Source organism: Eschrichtius robustus, chromosome 12 (genome assembly GCF_028021215.1).
Source record: "Eschrichtius robustus isolate mEscRob2 chromosome 12, mEscRob2.pri, whole genome shotgun sequence".
Classification (NCBI taxonomy): Eukaryota; Metazoa; Chordata; class Mammalia; order Artiodactyla; family Eschrichtiidae; genus Eschrichtius; species Eschrichtius robustus.
In genome coordinates this window covers 31,430,854-31,452,724 of record NC_090835.1, presented here as the reverse complement: position 1 = coordinate 31,452,724, position 21,871 = coordinate 31,430,854, and the positions used below count along the sequence as shown (strand labels likewise).

Sequence of the window (21,871 nt, the reverse complement as noted above, 5' to 3'; positions counted from 1 at the left end):
AATCTTGAATGTAAAGAAATGGTAGGACATGTCAGAGTGACTGCATGTTCAAAAACTTGCAAAGTAAGCAGGCAGAGTAGGGGTGTAGAAGTTGAGAAAGCACATTAGGTGGTTTTCTGTCACAAACGGAAAAGAAGGAATGTTTACATATTTGAGATCTTACGTATTTGTTTAGGTCAGGGCCTGAAAAATCCCCTCATTTCTAACCTTCACTTTTAAAATAATCAAAAGTTTTTATTAAATTTCTAAAAATGTGCCTCCGTCAGAACACTGGAAAAAATACCAAACAGTAAAAACCACCTCACAGCCCACCGCCCAAGGTAACCACCATAAATATTGTGGTGAATTCCTTCCACATGTCTCTTTCTGCTTGGTTCACTGTCATATAAGTAGCATAGGTTCATTGCAGAAAATTTAATTAAAATTAAGTAAATTAAAAATTCAGATAGAAAAATCATCTTCTAGTATGCCGAGAGGGGAATTCTTTGGCAGTCCAGTGGTTAGGACTCAGCGCTTTCACAGCGGAGGGTGCAATTTCAGTCCCTGGTCAAGGACCTAGGATCCCACCAGCTCTGCCGCACCACCCAAAAAAATATGTAGAGAGAATCATTTTTGATATTTTGTCAATGTCCTCCCACATGTTTACACTGCTTATACATAGAGTATTTTATATAAATGGAAAGATACCCATTCCATAGGGTGGCACGTGGTTATATTCCTGCAGGCATGTGCTTATTACCTGGAAGGATTTCCAGGTCAAGTCAGCCAAGGCCAGACTCTCCCATATACCCAGAAAGCCAGATCTTAGTTGTGTGGGGCAGGACCCCAGAACGCCATAGAAGACATTATAGGGGGTGAAATGGAAAAGTTGTGGCATTTAGATCCAGGTGTTGGGGGGTGTGAGGTAAGGGTGTGGTGGCTTTTGGATCCAGGTGCTGGGGAGCTGGGACTCTCCCGGGGCTTCTGCATGGGGTACTTGCCTTGTCTGGCCAGTCATGCCTGCTTCTCTCCCTTCCATGTCCTAGGCCAGCGTCTGGTCAGCCCCGGCTCGGCCAACGAGACCTCATCCATCCTGGTGGAGTCAGTGACCAGGTCCTCCACGGAGACCTGCTACAGCGCCATCCCCAAGGCATCCTCGGATGCCAGCAAGGTGACCTCCAAGGGAGCGGGGCTCTCGAAGGCATTTGTGGGCCAGAAGAGCTCCTTCCTGGTGGACTGCAGCAAAGCCGGTAGGCAGCCTGGCCCTGCTTGGGGAATGGAGGGCATGGGCGACACCCTCTGTTCTGTGTACTTTGGTCTTTCCTGCTCTGGTCTGCAGTGCCCACCCACCCATGTAACCCAGACATTTGCAAGTAACGGTGTTCATTGCCCTGTTCTGCACTTAATAGTTTTAAATGATTTGCCTCTTGATTTTTTTCAAATGACCTCAAGGTACATAGGAAAGGTCGCATTATCCTCTTTGCATTGTATCAGTAACCTGGCCTCTTCTCGGTCACTAATTGCTGTAATTGCAATTTGAACTTGGGTATTTATTTGGGTGTCAATGTTAGTTGCCTGGGTTCTGGCATCTAGCACATCTGGGCTGGAAACCTGGCTTCACCACTTACTTATTTCTCCCTTCCTCTCGCCATCCCTCCCTTTCTTCCTTCCTTCCTTAATTTCCAAAGCTTATTAGCCATGTGACCATGGGAAGGTTACTGAATCTTTTTCTAAAAGTCAGTTTCCTCTTCTCTAAAATGGGAATAATCATAGGACCTTCCTGAAGGTTCTCATGAGAATAAATGAGATCAGAGTAGCCAGCACTTACATAGCCTTTACTATGTGCTAAGGGCTTCACATACAATAACTCCTCTAAACCTCACAAGAAGCCCATGAGGTAGGTGCTAGTGTCATCCCCTGTTTACAGATGGGGAAGCTAAGGCAGAGAGAGGTGAAGTTCCATATCCAAGGTCACCCACCTAGGAAGTGGCAGGGCAGAGATTTGAACCCATAAGAGTCCTGCTCGTAATTGCTGCACTCTCCCACCTCTCAAAGGTCCCCAGCATCATCAGAGAAGCGTAACAGGCAGTAACTGGTATCTTTCCTTTGGCTCCCACATCCCCCCCTCTTCCTCTGCCTTCTGGGATGCACCTTCATGGAGTAACCACCTTCCTCTGCCTCCCAGGTTCCAACATGCTGCTGATCGGGGTGCACGGGCCCACCACCCCCTGTGAAGAAGTCTCCATGAAGCACGTGGGCAACCAGCAATACAGTGTGACCTACATCGTCAAGGAGAAGGGGGATTACGTTCTGGCCGTGAAGTGGGGAGAGGAGCACATCCCTGGCAGCCCCTTCCATGTCACGGTGCCTTAAAACAGTTCTCATCAAGTCCTGGGAGGCGTTCTGGTGGTTGCTTTTGTTGCTTGTTTGTAACTCGTTTTATACAAAGTCCTTCAGCCCGTTTGTGGGTCTGAAACCCCATCCCAAAAACATTGCCATTTTTTTTAAGTACCTTCAGAAAGAAGTCCTAAACTTGACTCTTTAGGGACATGTTGGGGACTCAGGAAATGCAAATTTGTTCAATAGGCCCAGCAAATTGGACCTCTTTTGGCACAGATCACCCCCTGCAGACAGAACAAGAACAGACAAGGCTGATATTTTTAAGAAATGAAATTGGCTAGTCAGTTTGCAAAACAAGACTGGGAGGAAGGGCAGGGAAAATGGGGACGCCTAGTTTATGTTGTCGTTTAGAAAAGAAGATGACCCTATCACGTAAGAAAAGGCCATTGGGTAACACCAGTTTTAACACTACCACCCCCCCACCCCCGCCCCATCTCTCAAAGGGCAGAGTGTCTGAGGTGACAGACTGGCCGAAATGGCTTCTTGGTGCCTCTCCCCTCATCCTGCTACTTATTTCCCTGCAGAGTCATTGCATGTGACCATCTTGACAGCCATGTCTTTGCTTTTGTTTTCAAAGTCCGTTTCAGTTGCTGGGTCTGAGGAAATTCTGCAGTGGCGAGCAGCGCCCCCACTTGCCAAAGATCCCCCTTTTTTTTAACCAACACTAGCCCTTGTTCTTAACACACGCTCCAGCCATTTGTCTGTTTGATGAGTCTTACCAGCATGTCCAGAGACACCGCAGGTGGGTCCACGTGTTAGCAGAGAGGCCTGTCACGCGACATAACACTCCACACTCACCCCCAGGCAGCCCCAGCGTGAACTTTTTCTGGAAGATAATTATAGAAGGAAACTCCTGCCAACCTTTGGCCTGAAAGTCAGGGAATGACAGGGGAGGGAAGGACAGCAGCTCATTGGTGGTCCTTTACCATTTGCAGAAATAATGAAAGCGTATTTGGCCCTGACCACATGGCACCCGAGGCTCTTTGGAAAGCAATAATAAGCAGGTGCAAAATTCCGAAAATGGGAGTATAAGGCATTTTGCATGCCTTCTTGCAGACCTGCTTTGGAATAAAGTGAAAGCACTCGGGGACTGCCTGACTGCAGGGCCCAGATGTGTAGTGTGGTCTGGGCAGGCAGCCCTTTCAGATTTGCTGCTTCGTCCTGAGGAGGTGGCCACTGTCATCTCGAGTGTGTCCATGGATGGGACAGGGTGAGGCGGGTGACCCTCCCCGAGGTGTAGCAGCTGAGGGTGAGCGTTGGCAAAGCCCACCTGTTAGGAACTGGAGTGGCCCGAAGCCTGATGTGAAAGGACCACAGGCTTCGTAAACCGGGATGTGGAAGCAAAACTGGAACCAAATGCCAACTGTAAATTGTATCTTATAACTTATTAAATACAATGTTTGCTCCATAAGCTCCCCAGGTGTTCTTGGATGGTGTCCTTTGGTAAATGGTTTGAGTCTCTGACCGGCTCTCCCAAACCCTGGCCGAAAGAACGCAGACTAAGCAACTTGTCTTAACAGGGAGCCTTGCCTCTTTTTTGCGGGGAGACGTTCTGTTTCTCCGCAGGCCCCAGTGGGAATTTATCAGGGTGAGGGGTCCTGGCACCAACACAGCCTCCTGGAGAGGTTTGCTAGGGTTTGCCCTGGTTAAGAGTCCCAGATATGAAACCCACTGAGGGGAAGGCTATGTTTAAAAAACAAAACAAAATAAAAAAAAGGTGAGAGAGAGAGTCTTTTTCCTGATGACCTAGGAAACCCTTGTTACAGGGAAGCGGTATCACCTGTCATCCCATCGCCCTTGGACAGCAGGGTTTGGAATTGGTGGTGCCGCCTTCCCTCCATCCTCTCTGCCTCTGTTCCTCCTTTCTGTTCGGGAAGCTTCTCCTTGCTGCGTGCTTAGGACGCACTTAGCCCTTGCCTCCTCTTGCCCTACAGCAGTGCTGTGACATGATTTTATGGTGACGACACTAACTCAGGTGCTGCAGTGACATGTTTGCAGTCCCAAAACTCACTTGGGGCAGACCCTGGGCCCCCTGCCTTTTTGTCCTCAGAGTGGAAGCTCTACCTCCCTGCTTATCCCACTGTGGGAGCAGGAGTACAAAAGGAAGGGGACCCAGGAGCCGCCCCCACCAGGCAAGCCCCTGGCAGTTGCCATGGTGATGGGAAGTGTGTTCTGGACCCCCAGCCTTGTATTGGGGGTGAGCGGTGGACGGAAAGGCAGGGAAGGAAGACTCCAGATCTTTCTGTGTGTTTCTTCCTGACACCTGGCTGTTGATCAAGGATGGCAATTTGTGTCCCTCTGAGAGGTGGGAGGAGGGTTGGAGAAAAGGAGGTTCCTCCTGCCCGTCCTTCTGAAGGGAGCACCCTTATCTGTGGGCCTGCACCGTGAATGTCTGGTCCTGGACCCCAGGAGGCCCATGGGCTTTGGGGAATGCAGGCTCTGCCCAGTGGGTCTGGAGAGGCAACAGTCGGCTGAGTTTGCCCAAAGAAGAAAACGGGGGCCCAGCTTGAAGGCCAGTGGTTTCTGGGGAGACGGCATTTGTAAGCTAACAGCTGGACTTTGGCATCAGGTAGTCTAGGGCTTAAGTCCTGGCTCGGCTGCTCACTGGCTGTGTGGCCTTGAGGAGGTTGCTTCACCTCTCAGAATGTGCCCCCCTTGGGGTGGTTGTGAGGGTCACATGAAATCCCACTGGGAGCTGTGGGAGTGTTGGCCACTGCTCTCTGTGATCAAACCCTGCCAGGCGATGTGCCTCCTCCACGGGCCGCTTGTTAGCACCTGGGGCTGCCCCTGGTGGTCCCCCGACAGTTCCATCAAAGACGTCTCAGAGTGAAATTTGTGCATCTCTCTACTGATCAGTGTCTAGAACCACAGGGCAACTGTTATCTGCACCTGGACTTACTGCTATGGGAACCGGCTGTTGTTTGTGCAGACACATTGAAAACTGAAACTTGACCCTGGACCAGCTGGGTGCCAGGCCCTTTCTGACTTTCACTGGCTGACTTTGCCCCTTTCCTACCAAGGGTTGGCTGGACCATCACTCTTTTGGTGGCTGATGGAGGTTAGGCAGACAGCAGCTGCCAGCTGCCCTGCAGAGATCCCCAAACCAGAGGAGGCCTGCCCCCTTCCAAGCCCAGACGCCCTCCTCTTCCTCATCCGATTTCCCTCTGCAACCCAGTGAAGCACTTATCAGCAGTGCTGTCAAGAAGGAAACATTTTATTAACGTGTCCCTTTGTTTCCAGTGCATTTGTAAACACGTAGACCCTTGACCATGTGTCTAGTCTTAAGACTTCAAAGGGACCTTGAAAGCCACATTTTGATGAGTTTGGTGTAAAATGAGTTGGGCACATAGGGATTTAATTTGCCTTGAGAATTGCACAGCCTTAAAAGTTAGCAGAGTAAAGGTTAGTGGCAAAATGAGTGCTCGATCCTTGTCAACAACCCCCCCCAAGTTTGATTTTTTTTTAGATTATTTTTAGCTGCATTGGATCTTCGTTGCTCTGCGCGGGCTTCCTCTAGTTGCGGCGAGCTGGGGCTACTACTCTTCGTTGCGGTGTGCGGGCTTCTCATTGCGGTGGCTTCTCTTGTTGCGGAGCACGGGCTCTAGGCGTGCGGGCTTCAGTAGTTGTGGCTCGTGGGCTCTAGGGCGCAGGCTCAGTAGTTGTGGCGCACGGACTTAGTTGCTCCGTGGCATGTGGGATCTTCCCAGACCAGGGCTCGAACCCGTGTCCCCTGCATTGGCAGGTGGATTCTTAACCACTGCGCCACCAGGGAAGTCCAGTTTGTATTTTAAAATGGGGAGCAAGATCGTTAATTTAAGTGCCCTTTGGCCTTAGTGCTCAGCCAAAGGAATGGAATCTTTCCAAGTCTCCATTAACTTGTTGGGGGAAGGGGCTTTGTAATCGGAGTATTTCAACTAATGAAAACTCTCCCAGAAACAGCTTGTTTAGCTAATTTTTTTCTTCTCCTCACAATGGTAAATCATAACTCCAAGAGGGAGTGAAAATGTCACATCGCTCAAGGCAAGCCTGAATCTGATTTTTTCCCTCTGGCTTTGGTCTCAGGATGCTGCCCAAACACATGGTGGGAGGAATCTTTCTAAACAAAGGGATCCTTTTTGCTTTGTGATAAGGCTTTTGTCTGGGCCCCTGAGCCCACAGGGGACCGGCTCATGTGCAAGGAATTTAGCGTGGCCTACCCCCCACCCCTTCTTTCTTCCTCTAGAGTTCTCCAAAGCAGGCTGGCAGGAGATGGGGAGTTTACGAGCCTGATTTGTGGCTCGCATCCAATGGCCCTGCTTATCTCCCCAGGACAAAGCTCGAAGATGAAAGAATCCCGCAGGCCTTTTATTGCCCACTTTACTCCCTCTGCCGTGACCACCGCCTTCCCTAGGCACCAGGACACCTCTCCCTGTCAGCGTGGACATTCTTAGGGCAAAGCTGATGCTGAACGCTGGTGGGATGATCTCAGAGGAGAGGCAAGTCCTGGCAGAGGCACCGAGCCCCGGAAATGCCTGCTTCAGGCCCCGCTAGTAGCAGCAAAAGAACCTAATGTGTGCGAAATGCTCAGAAAGCAGCAGGTCAGATGCTGCAGGTGCAAGTCTGGATTCCGGTCTCAGCTCAGACACCTCAGGCAGTTATCGTCTCTGTGCCTCAGTGGCTTTATCCATAAAATGGGAAGATAATGGGAAAAGCCATTCTAAGATTAACCTCTAGAAAGATCCCACAACACATCCATCTCCCAACTGACTTGGGCAAACCTTCCTTCACCCAGAGCTGCTGGGGGAGGGGATGCCTGAGTTTTGGCGAGACTCAGCTCCCCAGGTCAGAGTGGAAGGGATACCTCACAAAAGGAAGCGTAGTTTGTAGGGAAGCCGTTTAGCATGGTGGTTATTAGCACAGGCCAGTGGGTTCAAATCCTGGTCCTGCTGTGACCTCCGGCCGATCATTTAACCTCACAGAAAACAGGGCCTCCATTTTTTCTTCAGTGAAACAGGGACCAGGTAATGGGACCTTCCCCATACAGTGCTCTTAGGATTAACCAACAAAATGCACATAAAGAATATCACTGTATCCAGTACACGGTAAGGGTTCACAGAATTACTATTACTCGTGTAAAGTGCTCTGAGAGCTTAATTCCAGGAGGGGCTACTTTAAAGACACAAGTACTGAGTCCTAGGAAAGGCCCTTGTCGTGGACAGAGCCCCAGGCTGGGGGTTAGGGTTGGGCGCCATCGGTGGAAATGGATAGGGTGGGTCCTTGGTGGCCTGGGAGCGTGGCCAGAAAGCTGGGAGGAGAGTTAGGTGCACCCGTGCCCCTGCTCGCCTCCTGACCTCCCCTTGTTTCTGAGCTGCAGTGACCTCTTTTCCCCTAGCACAGGCCTAGGCCAGAGATAGACCTGGGGGCTGCCTCCACACCTTCCCAGGGGTTGTTGGTGGCTTTTAAATGAGTTTTTAAATCTACAGTAAGACAAATGTCCTAAGTAACAATGAGAGGCACTGACTCTTAAGATTATCCCCAAATTTTTACAGGGGAGTTTGCCAGGTCTCAGAGAGGGTAGCGATGATCAAGCTGTATTAGAACCTGGGAAGCCTGAATTAAAACCTGGGGTCTGAAGCTGCTCACAGGGGCCTGGCACAGGGTGGGCGCCCGCAGACAAGGGAACAGAATCTGAAGGCGGCTCTCCTTGTGGGCGGTTGGCTGTCCTTGTGCCAACTGGAAGGCAACATTTCGGGGGTTGCCTCTCTGCACCCTCCCACTCCCCTCCCTTCCGGGGTAGCCTGTCCACTGGGTAGGAGGACAGCCGCCTGGGCTGTTGTCACTGCAGTGACCACCAGGGGCCGCCTTGGACACTCAAACTGCAGCACCGTGGGCAGCCTGGGTGGTGGGGAAGGCACAGGGTCTCCGAAGCCCTAAGGAGGGGGACACCCACCTCTGCCCTCTTCGTGCTCCGAACACCTGGGCTTACCAGTCTGTGGGTGGGGGCGGTCTGGGCCAGGGAGGCTTTCTTGAGTTCTGGCACCAGACCCCGCCACCATTTCACCCCAGGGTCTTGCCACCCCCAGCCCCCTAACTCTTGACTTTTCTCCCTCCATCCTTACCCAGGCTACCTTGCAGCAAGAGAGTTGCCATGAACCAGTGTTCATGGTTCAGTTCGCAATCAAAGGACACCTCCTCCAGGAAGACTTCCCAGACCATCCCCCAAATTCCCTGCCTGCCCCTCTGTCCACCTGGTTAGGCATCTGTCTCTCCGGTACTGAGAAACCTTGAGGGCAGAAAGCCTGTGGGCTCTGTCCCTTCTCATCTCCCTTTAGTACCTGGCTGTGTGTCTGGCACAGGGTCAAGAGCAAGTGAATGTTTGCTGAATGAATAAGCAAGAGCATACCCAGCAGAGTGGAAAGGCAAGTGGCCCCAGGGCATTGTGGGTAACCTCTTTCTCATCGGTACTCACCCCAGAGGGTCCTGGTCAAGGCAGAGGGTGTGAGGATCCAGAAGGCTGACTTCATGGTGCTGCTGGGGTGACTGGTGGGTCCTCCTCTGCGCCGCCCTGCCTGTACCTCTCTCACGATGCTCGTCACATTCCGTGGGAGAGTCTGTAACAGAGATGTGGGCTTTGGAGTCAATCCCGGTGCGACCATTTAATGTTGCTGAGCATCACTTTTCTCACCTGGAAAAGTGACGTAAGAGAGCCTGTTAGTGGGACTTCCCTGGTCCAGTGGCTAAGACTCTGCACTCCCAATGCAGGGGGCCCGGGGTTCATTCCCTGGTCAGGGAACTAGATCCCACATGCCGCAACTAAGACCTGGCACAGCCAAATAAATAAATATTTTTTAAAAAAGAGCCTATTAGTCGTTGAGTGCAGTCACTCAGTGAAGCCCCCAGCTCAGGGCCTGGCACAGAGTGGGTGCCACCACACACCCGTAGTGTGCCCTGGGGCACATCATTTCTCCAGGCCTCCATTTCCCCACCTGAAAAGGAGGCTCTGAGAGCCCCAGTAATCACGCAGGTGGTTTAAGGCACACGGAGTGCAGCCTAGCAGCTGGCACCTAGCAGGTGCTTGTTAATCATCAGCTGACATTTACAGAGGGCTTCCTCCGTGCCAGGTGCTATTTGTCTCAAGTTGTTGAACGCTGTTCTAACGTCAGTCTCTGAACACTAAGGGTAGTTCCCGCCATCATCTCGCTGTACAGATGAGGCCATGCCGCTGTCAAGTGGCAGAGCTGTGTGTGAGGAGTTGGCCCGGCAGCCATGTAACCAGAGCTTCCTGGAGTGGAGATGACCTCTCTTTAGACCCCCTTGGGTGCCTGGCATGCAGTAGGTGTACACTGGGGTTTGCTGAATGGAATAGAGGCTGTGGAACCCCATGCGCCATCTGGGATCCTCCGGGTATGAGGGGGAAAGGCCTGGGCCCTGGGTTCCTTTGGGGCAGAACAGGGCCCCCTCCCAGGCACCCTGGGTGGGTGTGGCCTTTGCTCCTTTTTTCAGTCTGGTCTGTCCCACCCACTGCCTGTGTGTGGCCCGCAGTGCCCTGAGCAGCCCAGCCTCTCCTCTCCGGCAGGGCCTTAGCAACCCAGCCCTCACTGGCTGCACGTATCCTTGGAGATGAGGCACCAGCAGTGCAAACATAGGCTGCAGAATGTTTCCTCCCTCCCCCGCCCCCTTGCCCTCACTGCCATGAGGGATCTATTCACCTCCCAGAAGCAAGCCTGCTGGCAGGAGCACATCCGGAAGGAGACTGCCGCCCAGGTCGCCTGGAACATCAGCTATGGCCACAAGCACCTGAAGGAGGGACCCTTGCCCAGGAAGCGGCTCCAAAAGGCCCCCTTCAGGTCAGTCTGGGAGTGGGGCCATCCCGGGCCACCAGCTCCCCTGACTGCAAGGAGGTACCTGTTGGATGGCCAGAGACCAGGGGGCTCCAGGATCAGCTGTCCAGGGGAGTAGGTGTCCAGGGCCCTCCGCCCAAGGGAGACAGAGTCAGGCAAGCCCGAAGAGCAACTTGGGGGCTAGCAGGCCAGACCAAACCAGGGGGCTTAGGCATGAAGCAGGTCCCCCCGCACCCTGCAGCTGCTCTTCCCAGGCATCTCGCTCGATGGCCAAGGCCAGACCTCCTACCTCCGGGAGCGGCATCGGCAGAAGCTGGAGGAGAAGTTTCCGTCCTGGGAGTACAGCAGGCACGTGGGTAAGGGCCACCACCCTCTTGCCATTCCAGGCCTTTACAGGCAGGCCCAGCCTCGTCCCTCATCATATTCCTCTGGCTCACTATTCTCTGAGCAGGACTCCAGGCCTTTGCACGTTCTGGTCTTTCCACCTAGAATGCTCCTCCTGCCCCTCCCTCTGCTGGCTAACTTTCACATGTCACCTCCTCTGGGAAGTCTTCCAAGAGTCCTCCAGGCAGATTAGTTGAGCCCACCTTTGTGCTCCCGCAGCTTTTTGAGTCTGCACAAGCACTATCACTATTCCTTGAGGATCCATCTGGCCTGATGAGGCCTTGGGCTTCCAGGGCTTCTTAGTTAATTTTATTAATGCCCTCCCAGCTCCCAGGTTGGGGCTGGCACTCAATCACTGTGGGATAAATGAGTATGGACTAGGGAATGAGGCCCTTGAATTGGAATCAAGAAGTGTGAGTTCAAATCCTGGCTCCACCACTTTCACGTTGTGTGAGCTCAAGCAAGAACCTTAACTTCTCTGGGCCTCAGTTTCCACACCTGAAAACTGGGAACAAATGAGTACCTCCCTTCCTTTATCACAGGGTTTTGGGGAACTCAGGCAGGAAAACACCCCGAACAGGAGTTATCCTCAGAAAGCTGCATGAGGTGGGTAGGACACACATTCATTCATTCAGCATATAATCCTGTCATTCAGAACAGCCAGTAGAGGGAAATCTGGAGCCACTGAACCCCAGCTCTACCCCAAAATGCGTTAGTGAACCAACAGGCACAGAGCGACTCAGGTTGAAATTACCAGGCTGGGTTCGAATTCTGATTTGTTCGTTTGTTCATTCACTCATTCATTCATTAACAAATGTTTATTGAGCACCTGATATATTCTCCTCTTTTTGTCCTGGGGTGTATAGCAGAGAGCAAGACAGACATGGGCCCTCACAGAGAGCCGATGACAGATATATGAAGTAGTGTCAGGCTGTGGTCCGTGCTACAGAGCTGCACTTTTCAATCTTTACCATCACAGGAATTACCTGGGGATCGCGTTAAAATGTAGGTTCTGATCCTTCAGTGACGTCAGGGATGGGGTGAGATTCTGCATTTCTAACGAGCTCCCTGACGATGCAGATTCTGCTGGTCCGTGGACCACACTTGAGTATCAAGGCTATAAGAAGAGGTAAATCAGGAGAAAGCGATGGAGGCTGAGGGGCTGCTATGGTAGACAGGGTAGTCAGGGAAGGCCTGCTGGGGTGGGACGTTGAGCAGGGTCCCAGGTCGAATCTCCCCCATCGGATTCTGCTGAGAAGGGCCTGACTCCCTGTGCCCACAGTGCAAGACTCAGTTTAGGCATCACATGGGGCTTCCCTGTTCCTCCTCTCCTGCTCGGCCCACAGGTCCATACCCACTGCCTGTGAAACCACTGCCAGGCATAGGGTCGCCAGATGGAGCAAATTAAAATACAGAATGCCCAGTTGCATTTGCATCTCAGATAAACAGTAATCTTTTAGTGTAAGTATGTACCAAATGTGGCATGGGACATACGTATACTGAAAAAATTATTCATTGTTTATCTGAAATTCAAATGTAATTGGGCATCCTACATTTTATCCAGCAACCCAAGCATTGGAGTCAGGGGAGCTGATTCTGGCTGCCTCCTGGGTACAAGGGCAGTGCTGGGTTCAGGGCAAAGTTCAGTTTTCCCCCATAGTGTTCTGTTTAAACCCACAGTTGCTCCCAGAATCTCTGGAATATTCTGTAAGCGTCTGGCCTCATGCCCCTAACCCAACCGGTTCAGAAGCCAGATGGGGAACAGATGACAGACCTTCCGCTGACCACTTCTCCCCTCCCCAAACAGATACAGACAGGAGCTGTGTCTTCCCAGTGGGTGCAAATAGCCACAGAAGAGGGGTTGAAGGCATTGTCTGGGCCCCAGCTAGGTCAGCCCCAAGTGCCTTTTACACATAGAAAGCACCAGTCTGGTGCCTGGCACATAGTAAGTGCTCAAGAAATGGTAACTGGTAATGGTAATAATTATTATTATTAATTCAACAGGCAGGATTTGCAGCCAACAGGCACTTGGGGAGCTAGTTCAGCCTTGGGCAGGACCCTGGAGGTGTTTACCGTGGAGCATTGGGATGGGTGGGGAATCACTAGACAAGGGGAGAAATGTGATGAGGGGTAAGTGAGCTTGGGGTTGGGATGGGATCGAAATAGTTAACAATTAGCATAACCTGCGTGCCACCAATCAGGGCAGATCCCGGCCATGGAGCCAAAGCAGGGTCTCCAGATGCCCATGCTTTGCCAGGCATACCGTTTAGTTACTGGATCCTAAGAAGGAATGGGGGGCCTAGGGTAGGGGTCAAGGGGCACAAGGGGCAGCGCTCTTGCTAACTGCGCAGAAGCATTTCACTGCTCTAGCAGCTGGAGCAGCTGTGGCACTGTGTTGTGTTGGGCTAGGGGCGGGCTGGCAGGAGGAGTGGTGGCCCCAGCACTGGGCCCTTGTTGTGTTCCAGGGGAATCCATGAAGGACACCAGGGCTCCAGCTTATGCCAGGTTCCAGCCCATCACAAAGAGCTTTTACATCAAAAGTAGCATCTTCCACGTCCCACGGCGAACAGACCGACGGATGTGAATTTGCTGGGGGTTCAGAAGCTGCTCCTTCCTTTTCCTGTGATCTGTCTGGACCCTGAAGAGCAGAGGCACTGCCAGCCCCACCCTCCCTCTGTTCTGTTCAGCTCTGCCAAGCGGGGAGAGGCACGAGTCCTACTCTAAGGTGGGCACATGTCTGGGATTCAGGGGGGCCCGCCTGCTGCGTCTTGTCTGCCCTCAGAGACCTCAGCTCCTTGCAGAGCTCCTCACCCCCGCCATCACCGTCACCAGCACAGGTCACTCTCCTGGGGGAAGCAATGGAACCTCCAAGTGCTCCAGCAGCAGACCTGGGGCAGGGGAGGGGCATCTCTAAGTTCTTAAGGTGCTAAGGGGAGAGGAGGGGGATATCTCCCTGTCCTTACTCTCTACATCCTGTTGAAGGGACCCATAGCAGAACTGCTCAGTCCCAGGGTATCCCAGAGTTTAGGGAGGAAGTCGTTTCCAAGTTTACTTTCTACTTCTCACACCTCCAAGAACCTGCACAGGTCAGGGTTGCCTCACTGCTATAACAAACAGCCCCTAAATCCCGGTTGCTCAAACGTACTAAAAAAAATAAAGGTGTATTTTTTTACAGCACAGTGCAATCTGATGTTCCAGCAGGCCACCTGCCACATGCTGATCTGGGGACCCAGGCTTCTCCCATCTGGTGGCTCTGCCATCTCCTAGGGCCTCAGAGTCCTTCCCTGAGTCCTCTACACCCAGCTGGGGGATGAGGGAGGAGAGACAGAGGGCCTGGAGAGAACATGCCTACCCTTGACCACCTTGGCCTGGAGCTGACAAAGGTCACTTCCTGTCACATCCTATTGGTGAGAACAAATCACATGACTTCTAGATGTGAGAAGGCTGGGAGTGTTGTGTGACCAGGTGGCCAGGAAGAAGAAGAGAAAGGGTCCCCAAACATCTAGCCCATCTCTGCCACAGAGCCTGATGTGCCCTGCGGCTGCTCTGGGGGTGGATTTGAGCTTGGCCACCACCCTAAACTCTCAAGTCCCCTCCTGTATGAGTTTGCTAGGACTGCCATAACAAAGGACCACAAACTGGGTGACTTAAAATAACAGAAATTTGTCTCACAGATCTGAAAATTAGAAGCCTAAAAATCATGCTCCCTCTGAAACCTGCAAGGAAACCCTTCCTGGCCTCTTCCTGGCTCCTGGAGGTTTGCTGGCAATCTTGCTATTCCCTGGCTTGCAGCTGCATAACTCAGTCTCTGTCTTGGTGATCACATGGCCCCTGTGTCTCTGTCTTCACGTGGCCATCTTTTTTTTTTAATTTATTTATTTTATTTATTTATTTTTGGCTGTGTTGGGTCTTCATTGCTGCGCGTGGGCTTTCTCTAGTTGTGGCGAGCGGGGGCTGCTCTTCGTTGTGGTGCATGGGCTTCTCATTGCGGTGGCTTCTCTTGTTGCGGAGCACGGGATCTAGGTGTGCGGGCTTCAGTAGTTGTGGTGTGTGGGCTCAGTAGTTGTGGCTCGCGGGCTCTAGAGTGCAGGCTCAGTAGTTGTGGCGCACAGGCTTAGTTCCTCTGCAGCATGTGGGATCTTCCCGGACCAGGGCTCGAACCTGTGTCCCCTGCATTGGCAGGCGGATTCTTAACCACTGTGCCACCAAGGAAGCCTATGTGGCCATCTTATAAGGACACCAGTCATATTGGATTAGGGGCTCACCCTACTCCAGTATGTCCTCATCTTAACTAATTACATCTACTATAACCCTATTTCCAAATAAGGTCACATTCTGAGGTACTGGTGGTTAGAACGTCAGCGTATTTTTTTTGAGGGGACACAGTTCAGCTCATAACCCCTCCCTTCTGATAGCTAAACCTTGGTTACTGGGGCATCTTGAAGGACCTTGCTCTTTCATTGGATTCCCTCCCAGAATCCCAGACATGTCAAATGTTTGTGGCTGGCATCCTATCCAGCGTTGGTGCACACAGCATCTCATTGCTTACAAGGCCTCTGGCATGGAGGAAGCCCAAGGATTCACCCTGTTACCAACCAGGGTTCCTGGCCTCCTTAATCAATAGAAATTGATCAGAGTCCAGACAAGAAATTCAGGCAAGGCTTTATTGGGGCACCTGCTGCAGCAGGCGGAGTGAGAACAAACAACATGTTCCTTGCCTGCTGGCTCGCTCCCTGAGGCAGGGGCGAGCTTGTTCCTTACATGAGGTGAGGGTAGGGGTGTGTCCAGGGGTCAGGTGGGAGGGGTGGCTTAGGTGTTTTGCCCACCCCTTACGTGGTGTTGTGTGCAGGGGGCATGCGGACTACCCTGCTTTTGCTCCTGACCCCCTACTTTTGCTCCAGGCTCTTCAAAAGTGGCAGTTGGGGTTTTTGGTCTTTTGTATCTTTTGGGCCCAGAATTTGCCCTAACTGTGCATGCACGCAGTTATTTTAGTCCCATACAGTTTCTTTGTATTTTGTTGCTGGAGGAGAGGTGTGTCCAGGTGCAAGCCCTGCAGCACTGCAGCAAAGGGCCCCAGGTCCCAGCCTATCTCAGCCCTGCACACAGCTCTTTGTGAAACCAAAATGCTCATAGGCCCACCCTGCTTAATCAGGACACTGTGGTACCCTTCTACTCCACTCATCCAAAGAGCAGCTCCTCAGTCTGGCCAAAGAAAGAACGAGGCAAACCAACAGGTCTGTGAGGACCACCCCCAGAGGAACTTTCCAGGTCTCTCCAGGTTTTCCCCTTAGCCTGAAACTCCACAAAGGAGCTAGTAGTTTTAAAACTGCAGATTGAACTAAGTGGCCTGCGTTTCCCTTATCAACTTTGGGAAAGTTCTTGAGTGGGAAAGAGCAAGAGGCAGAGAACGTGAACAAGGCTGTGTGTGCATGTGATTCTGGGGAACTTGCACTGCAGCCTTGCACCCTAGAGGCAGGTGCTTGACAAATACCTGCCGAATGTAATCAACCAGATAGCCCACTGGGTTCTTCGGGGTCATTTGACTGAATGCAACAAAGCTTGATCTGATAGCTCCCAGGGGCCAGGTCTAGGCTGGGCCCCTGGGGCAGAGGGGGCAAATCTTCTTGGAGCTCACGGCACAGACTGAGAAGGGCTGTGATGGGGGAAGACGGGCATCTTTGGAGCACAGAGGGGATGCCTAAGCCAGCATGGGGTGTCAGGGTAGGCCTCCTGAGGGACATCACCATTATTTCTGTCGTTAAATGAAACAATGCTCAGAAAATGCCTAGCAAATGGCTGGCTCTACATACGTGAATTATATTGTTATTATGATTACCTCTATCAGCAGCAAGCCTGCAAAGCTGCTTAGAAGAGGACAGGCTGCTACCAGGGCAGCTTTTCGCAGCTGGGATTTTGCAAATAAATTAAGTCTTTTGGAACATGATTTGAGTGATGTTTTCGGTTCTCCCAAGGATGATACCACATTGCTAGCACCATTCTAGAAGCATGGGAAAAAGGTTGATTCATAACAAGCAATGGATGTTCCAGGCTGTTAGGGCTTAATACTTCTGGGGAATTTATTTATTTACGTATTTAGTGAGCACCTCTAAGATATTTGCTACATGCAGGCCTTATTCTAAACCCACACTGTCCAGTTCCATAGTCATGAGCTACGTGTATCTACTGAGCATTTGAAATGTGTCTCATCCGAATAGAGATGTGCTGTAAGTATAAAAGACACACCGGGTTTCAGAAATTTAGTATAATAAAAAAATGTAAAATAGCTCATTAATAATTTTTATAATGAATCACATGTTGAAATGACCAAACTTGGATATATTGGGTTAAATCAAGGATCGACAAACTTTCTCTGTAAAGGACTAGGTAGTGAGTATTTTCAGCTTTGTGGGCCATCCAGTCTCAAATAAGCAAATACTCAACTCTGCTGTTGCAGTGTAAAAGCAGCCATGGCTGGTACATAAACAAATGGGTGTGGTTATGTTCCAATAAAACTTCATTTAAAAAAACAGGTGGTGGGCTAGATTTGACCCATTGCCTGTAGTTTGCTGACCCCCTATGTTAAATAAAATACATTATGAAAATTAGTTTTACTTGTTTCCTTTTGCTTTTTAATTAATTAATTTATTTTTTGGCCGTGCCGCACGGCTTGCTGAACCTGGGCCACGACAGTGAAACCGCCAAGTCCTAACCACTGGACTGCCAGGAAATTCCCTCTTTTTGCTTTTTTAACGTGGCTACTAGAAAATTTCAAATTACAAATTGGCTCACATGCTATTCCTATCGCACAGGGCCAATCTAGGTGTTTTACAAGTATTAACTCTGAGGGATAGCTCTGTTGCCCTGGGAGAGGGGTGTCTTTGTGTGTGTGTGTGTGTAGGGGGGGAATGTGTGAATTCTGATGACAACCTAAAGAGAGCGTGTGGAGTTGGTGCCTTGGCCTGGCTTCCCCACTGCTGAGTATGGAGTCCAAGGGCAGGTGGGTAGCTGCTTCCTGGGGGTATCTGGACCTGTGCCCTCTCTCTAGGTTCATCCTTTGACTAAAGCAAAGTTCCCGGCAAGACCACTAGGTGGTGGTGTTGGACCACAGGGTACCATGGTTGGACCACTGGAAACCTGCATTTTCTGCTTGGCTCTGCCATGCATTTGTTGTGTGGCCTTGGATCTCAATTTCCTCACCTGTAATATGGGGTTACACTAGACTAGTGAAAACATTAACTTTGGGGGCATACTGACTTGATTTGACTTCTGACTCCACCAGGGCCACATTATGACTTTTGTGGGTCCTAGTGCACTTTTGCCTTCACAAATCCCTTCCATAAAAAAATAGTAAAAATTATATTTTACAACAACACTGGTATAAAGACAGTTATGTTAATATTATATACTAAAACTTTGTCTTCAACCTAAATTTTTATTTTTTTCCTTCTTATCCTGAAAGAAATTAAAACATTTCCGTGGCCCCTAAAAGTGTTGTGGCCCTAGGCCCTGCGCCTACTCTGCCTCATGGAGGGAGGTGCCACCTCCACTACTCACCAGCTGTGTGACCATGGGCAAGTTGTTTAACTTCTCTGGGCCTGAGTTTCCTCATTTCTAAAATGGAGATGACAACAGAGCCCACCTTTTTAGTGCTGTTGTTGGTATTTAGTAGATAGTGTATACCATTCCTTCTTAAAACACAGCCTGGCACAGAGCAAGCTTTAGCAAATGGCAGCTGCTGTCATTATTATTATTTTTACTATCTTTAAAGACATCTTCAGCTTAACCTCTACGAAACTATTAAAGTAACTCAAGCAGGAATCTCAACATAAGTAAGTTGGAAAAATAAAATGAAACTTCCAGGGTATTTGATGGGGAAAGTAAAAGAGTTTCCTAGAGAAGAGAGGGTCAGCAGAAGGACTTTTTGCAAATAACTAACACATTTTCTCCTGCCATCAGGGAACTCATAGGAGGTAAGAACACGGGCTTGTTAACAATCAGCGGAAACCTGAGCCAGCTGGGGACTATACGCCAGGTGGGCTGACCCTCGGGTAAGGGGCGGGCATGCGTGCGTGTGCGTGTGGGCGTGCGTGCGTGTGCGTGTGGGCGAGAGAAATCGGAGCGTTCGTCTTAGAGAACGGACGTTTGCATGGAGTTTTGGAGGCTGTGGTAGCCCTAGACCCACAAAGAGAGGGACATTGTGTTCGCAGGTTAGAGGGGCAAAGAGGGGAGGGCAGTTTAGGCAGAAGGCACAGCACTGCAAATACCTTAGGTAGGAGGGTGGAGGGCAAGTTCAAGGAGCCACAGTGAGGTTTACCTTTAGCTGGATTTTAAGGTTTTAGTTCTTGTGTCTCTGGTTCCACCCTATTTTATTTTTTATTCATTTGTTTGTTTGTTTATTTTTTGCTGCGTGTTGCTGTGTGCGGGCTTTCTCTAGTCGTGGCAAACGGGGGCTACTCCGTTGCGGTGCGAGGGCTTCTCATTGCGGTGGCTTCTCTTGTACAGAGCACGGGCCCCAGGCATGTGAGCTCTGGAACGCAGACTCAGTAGTTGTGGCACATGGGTTCTAGAGTGCAGGCTCAGTAGTTGTGGCGCACAGGCTCAGTAGTTGTGGTGCACGGGCTTAGTTGCTCCGCAGCATGTGGGATCTTCCCGGACCAGGGCTCAAACCCATGTCCCCTGCATTGGCAGGCGGATTCTCAACCACTGCGCCACCAGGGAAGCCCTTCCTATTTTAAGTTTAGTTTTTTGTTTTTTGTTTGTTTTTTGACTGCATTGGGTCTTCATTTCTGTGCGCAGGCTTTCTCTAGTTATGGCGAGTGGGGGCTACTCTTGGTTGCGGTGCGCAGGCTTCTCACTGCGGTGGCTTCTCATTGCCGACCACAGGCTCTAGGCGTGCGGGCTTCAGTGGTTGTGGCACGCGGGCTCAGTAGTTGTGGCTCGGGGACTCTAGAGCACAGGCTCAGTAGTTGTGGCGCATGGGCTCTAGAGCGCAGACTCAGTAGTTGTGGTGCACGGGCTTAGTTGCTCCACGGCATGTGGGATCTCCCCGGACCAGGGCTCGAACCCGTGTCCCCTGCATTGGCAGGCAGATTCTTAACCACTGCACCACCAGGGAAGTCCCCCTATTTTATTTTATTTTATTTTATTTTTTGGCCACGCCACGCAGGTTTGCGGGTTCTTAGTTTGACTGCAGGGCCGTGGTAGTGGAAGCACAGAGTCCTAACCACTGGACCACCAGGGAATTCCTGCCATTCTAGTTTATATCCTTCAGGTGTTCTTTGAGAAACTACAGTACACTGGAGGGTACTGTTATTTTTTTAAGTCCCCAGTTTGAACCAGCAAAAATCATTCCCTGACTTTGCAAATGAGGTATTTCCATCCGGAAGGATTTCTCAAAGAAAAATTACGATTCTACTACCCAATGTTTACTATCTTTTGCTCAAAATAATTTTTTTTAAAGGATAACTGTGTAAAGGCTATTGCTTTTTACTCCACGACAGCACAGTTGTGCCCCCTGAGTTTAATTAACCTGACAAAAATTTATTGAGCAGTGACTAAGAAGACATAGCTCTGCTCTCATAGAGGTAGTAGGTTGGGGATGGGGAACAGACATTGGACAGGTGATTACACCTGTGATGAGGGTTAGGAAGGGGACACACAGGGCACTGTGGGAAGATGTAAATGAGGTTCCCAAAATAGACTGGGGAGAGCTGATCAGAGGAGGCCTCTCTGATTGACTGAGGTTTAAGTTGAGTTTCGAGGAATGAGAAGTTTGCTAAGTGAAGGGGGAGAAGAGTGATGCAGGAGGAGGGAAACAGCACGTGAAGAGGCCCAGAGGCTGGGGAGAGCCTGAAGAACAGAGGAACAAAGTGATGTGGCTACAGAGTGTACATGGTTGAAAACGGAGTTGGAAAGGTAAGTGAAAGCCAAGAACCACAGAGCTTTGTGGGCCATGGTGAGGACTTGGTCTTTATCCAGAGAGAAATGGGGAGCCATTGAGGGTTTAAGGCAGGGGAGAGATAGGATGAGATTTGCATTTTAGGGAGCACACCCTGGTTGCGGGAGGAGAACAGACTGTAGGGGGTAAGGGGGGAAGTGGTGGGACCAGTAAGGAGGCTGCGATGTCATCAAACAAGAGTCAGTGACTTGGACTAGGGCCGCCCCCTTTGCCCTTGGCCCCATGAAGCCTGGGGAACCAAGCAGTCATTCAGCTAGTGTTCCATGCAGGGCACTCACTGTTTCCCAACCCATTTTCCCAGAAGGATCGAGTGTGTATGTGTGCACATCCTGTTTCCTTGAAATTCCTTTAGATTTACCTAATTTCAGTAGTTTCCCTGAATCCTAAAGCTTGAACACACTGCTGCCAGGGTCCTGTGGGACTGCAGTTACCCACTCCTCCTTCGAGATGTGACCTGTGGGTAAGTGACATGGGAATACTGGCTCCTCAATGTGGCCTCTGGCTTCAGGACTATTTGGGTGGAAGCCCCGATAGGGGTCCTAGGTGGCTGACACAGGTGTGAGCCTCTCTCACCCACACATCCCTGGGCTGGGTGCTTTTTCTCCTTCTGGGAAGGAAGAGGGATGTGGCCTCCAGTTTGTCACTCTTTCCTCTCCCGGTTTGGCAACTGCCGTTTATACTTGCCTTCTCCAGTCTGAGGGAGAGATGGGAGCCAGGGTTGCTGACCTGGAGAAGCTCCCTTCTCTCCTCCCCACCCCTGCCACTGACTCACAGGGACGGGATGAAGGGCACTGGGGAGCATGTTTGTTTGAGGCAGGAAAGGAGTGTTGATGAAGACGAGAAAATAGCAAAGACTGGAAATAGGGGCATCTCCATTTCTCAAGACTCACCATAATACTTGCTGTGGTGAATGATAAAGAAATGGAGGACTTCCCTGGTGGCGCAGTGGTTAAGAATCCGCCTGCCAATGCAGGGGACATGGGTTCGAGCCCTGGTCCGGGAAGATCCCACATGCCGCGGAGCAACTAAGCCCATGCGCCACAACTATTGAGCCTGCGCTCTAGAGCCCGCGAGCCACAACTACTGAAGCCCGCGTGCCTAGAGCCTGTGCTCCACAACAAGAGAAGCCACTGCAATGAGGAGCCCACGCACCGCAACGAAGAGTAGCCCCCGCTCGCCACAACTAGAGAAAGCCCGCGCGCAGCAACAAAGACCCAATGCAGCCAAAAATAAATAAATAAATAAAATTTATTTTAAAAAAAAGAATCCTCCTGCCAATGCAGGGGACATGGGTTCGAGCCCTGGTCTGGGAAGATCCCACATGCCATGG

General features: G+C 50.9%; 1 protein-coding gene and 1 long non-coding RNA gene across 3 annotated transcripts in view; both read left to right on the top strand.

The window, feature by feature from the left end:
* FLNB (filamin B) overlaps positions 1 to 3,794 on the top strand; it is a 140,830-nt gene extending 137,036 nt beyond the window's left edge. For both annotated transcript variants that reach the window (XM_068557553.1, XM_068557552.1), the window contains 2 exons: positions 1,026 to 1,229; positions 2,165 to 3,794. In XM_068557553.1, coding sequence (XP_068413654.1) covers positions 1,026 to 1,229; positions 2,165 to 2,352 — 392 coding nt within the window. In that variant the 3' untranslated portion in view covers positions 2,353 to 3,794. The remainder of the gene's footprint in view (positions 1 to 1,025; positions 1,230 to 2,164) is intronic.
* Positions 3,795 to 9,308: 5,514 nt separating this feature from the next.
* Positions 9,309 to 17,126, top strand: LOC137773489 (uncharacterized). The gene is made up of 3 exons (XR_011075687.1): positions 9,309 to 10,555; positions 13,049 to 13,308; positions 13,759 to 17,126. It is a non-coding gene; the product is annotated as an uncharacterized lncRNA (long non-coding RNA).
* Positions 17,127 to 21,871: the final 4,745 nt, after the last annotated feature.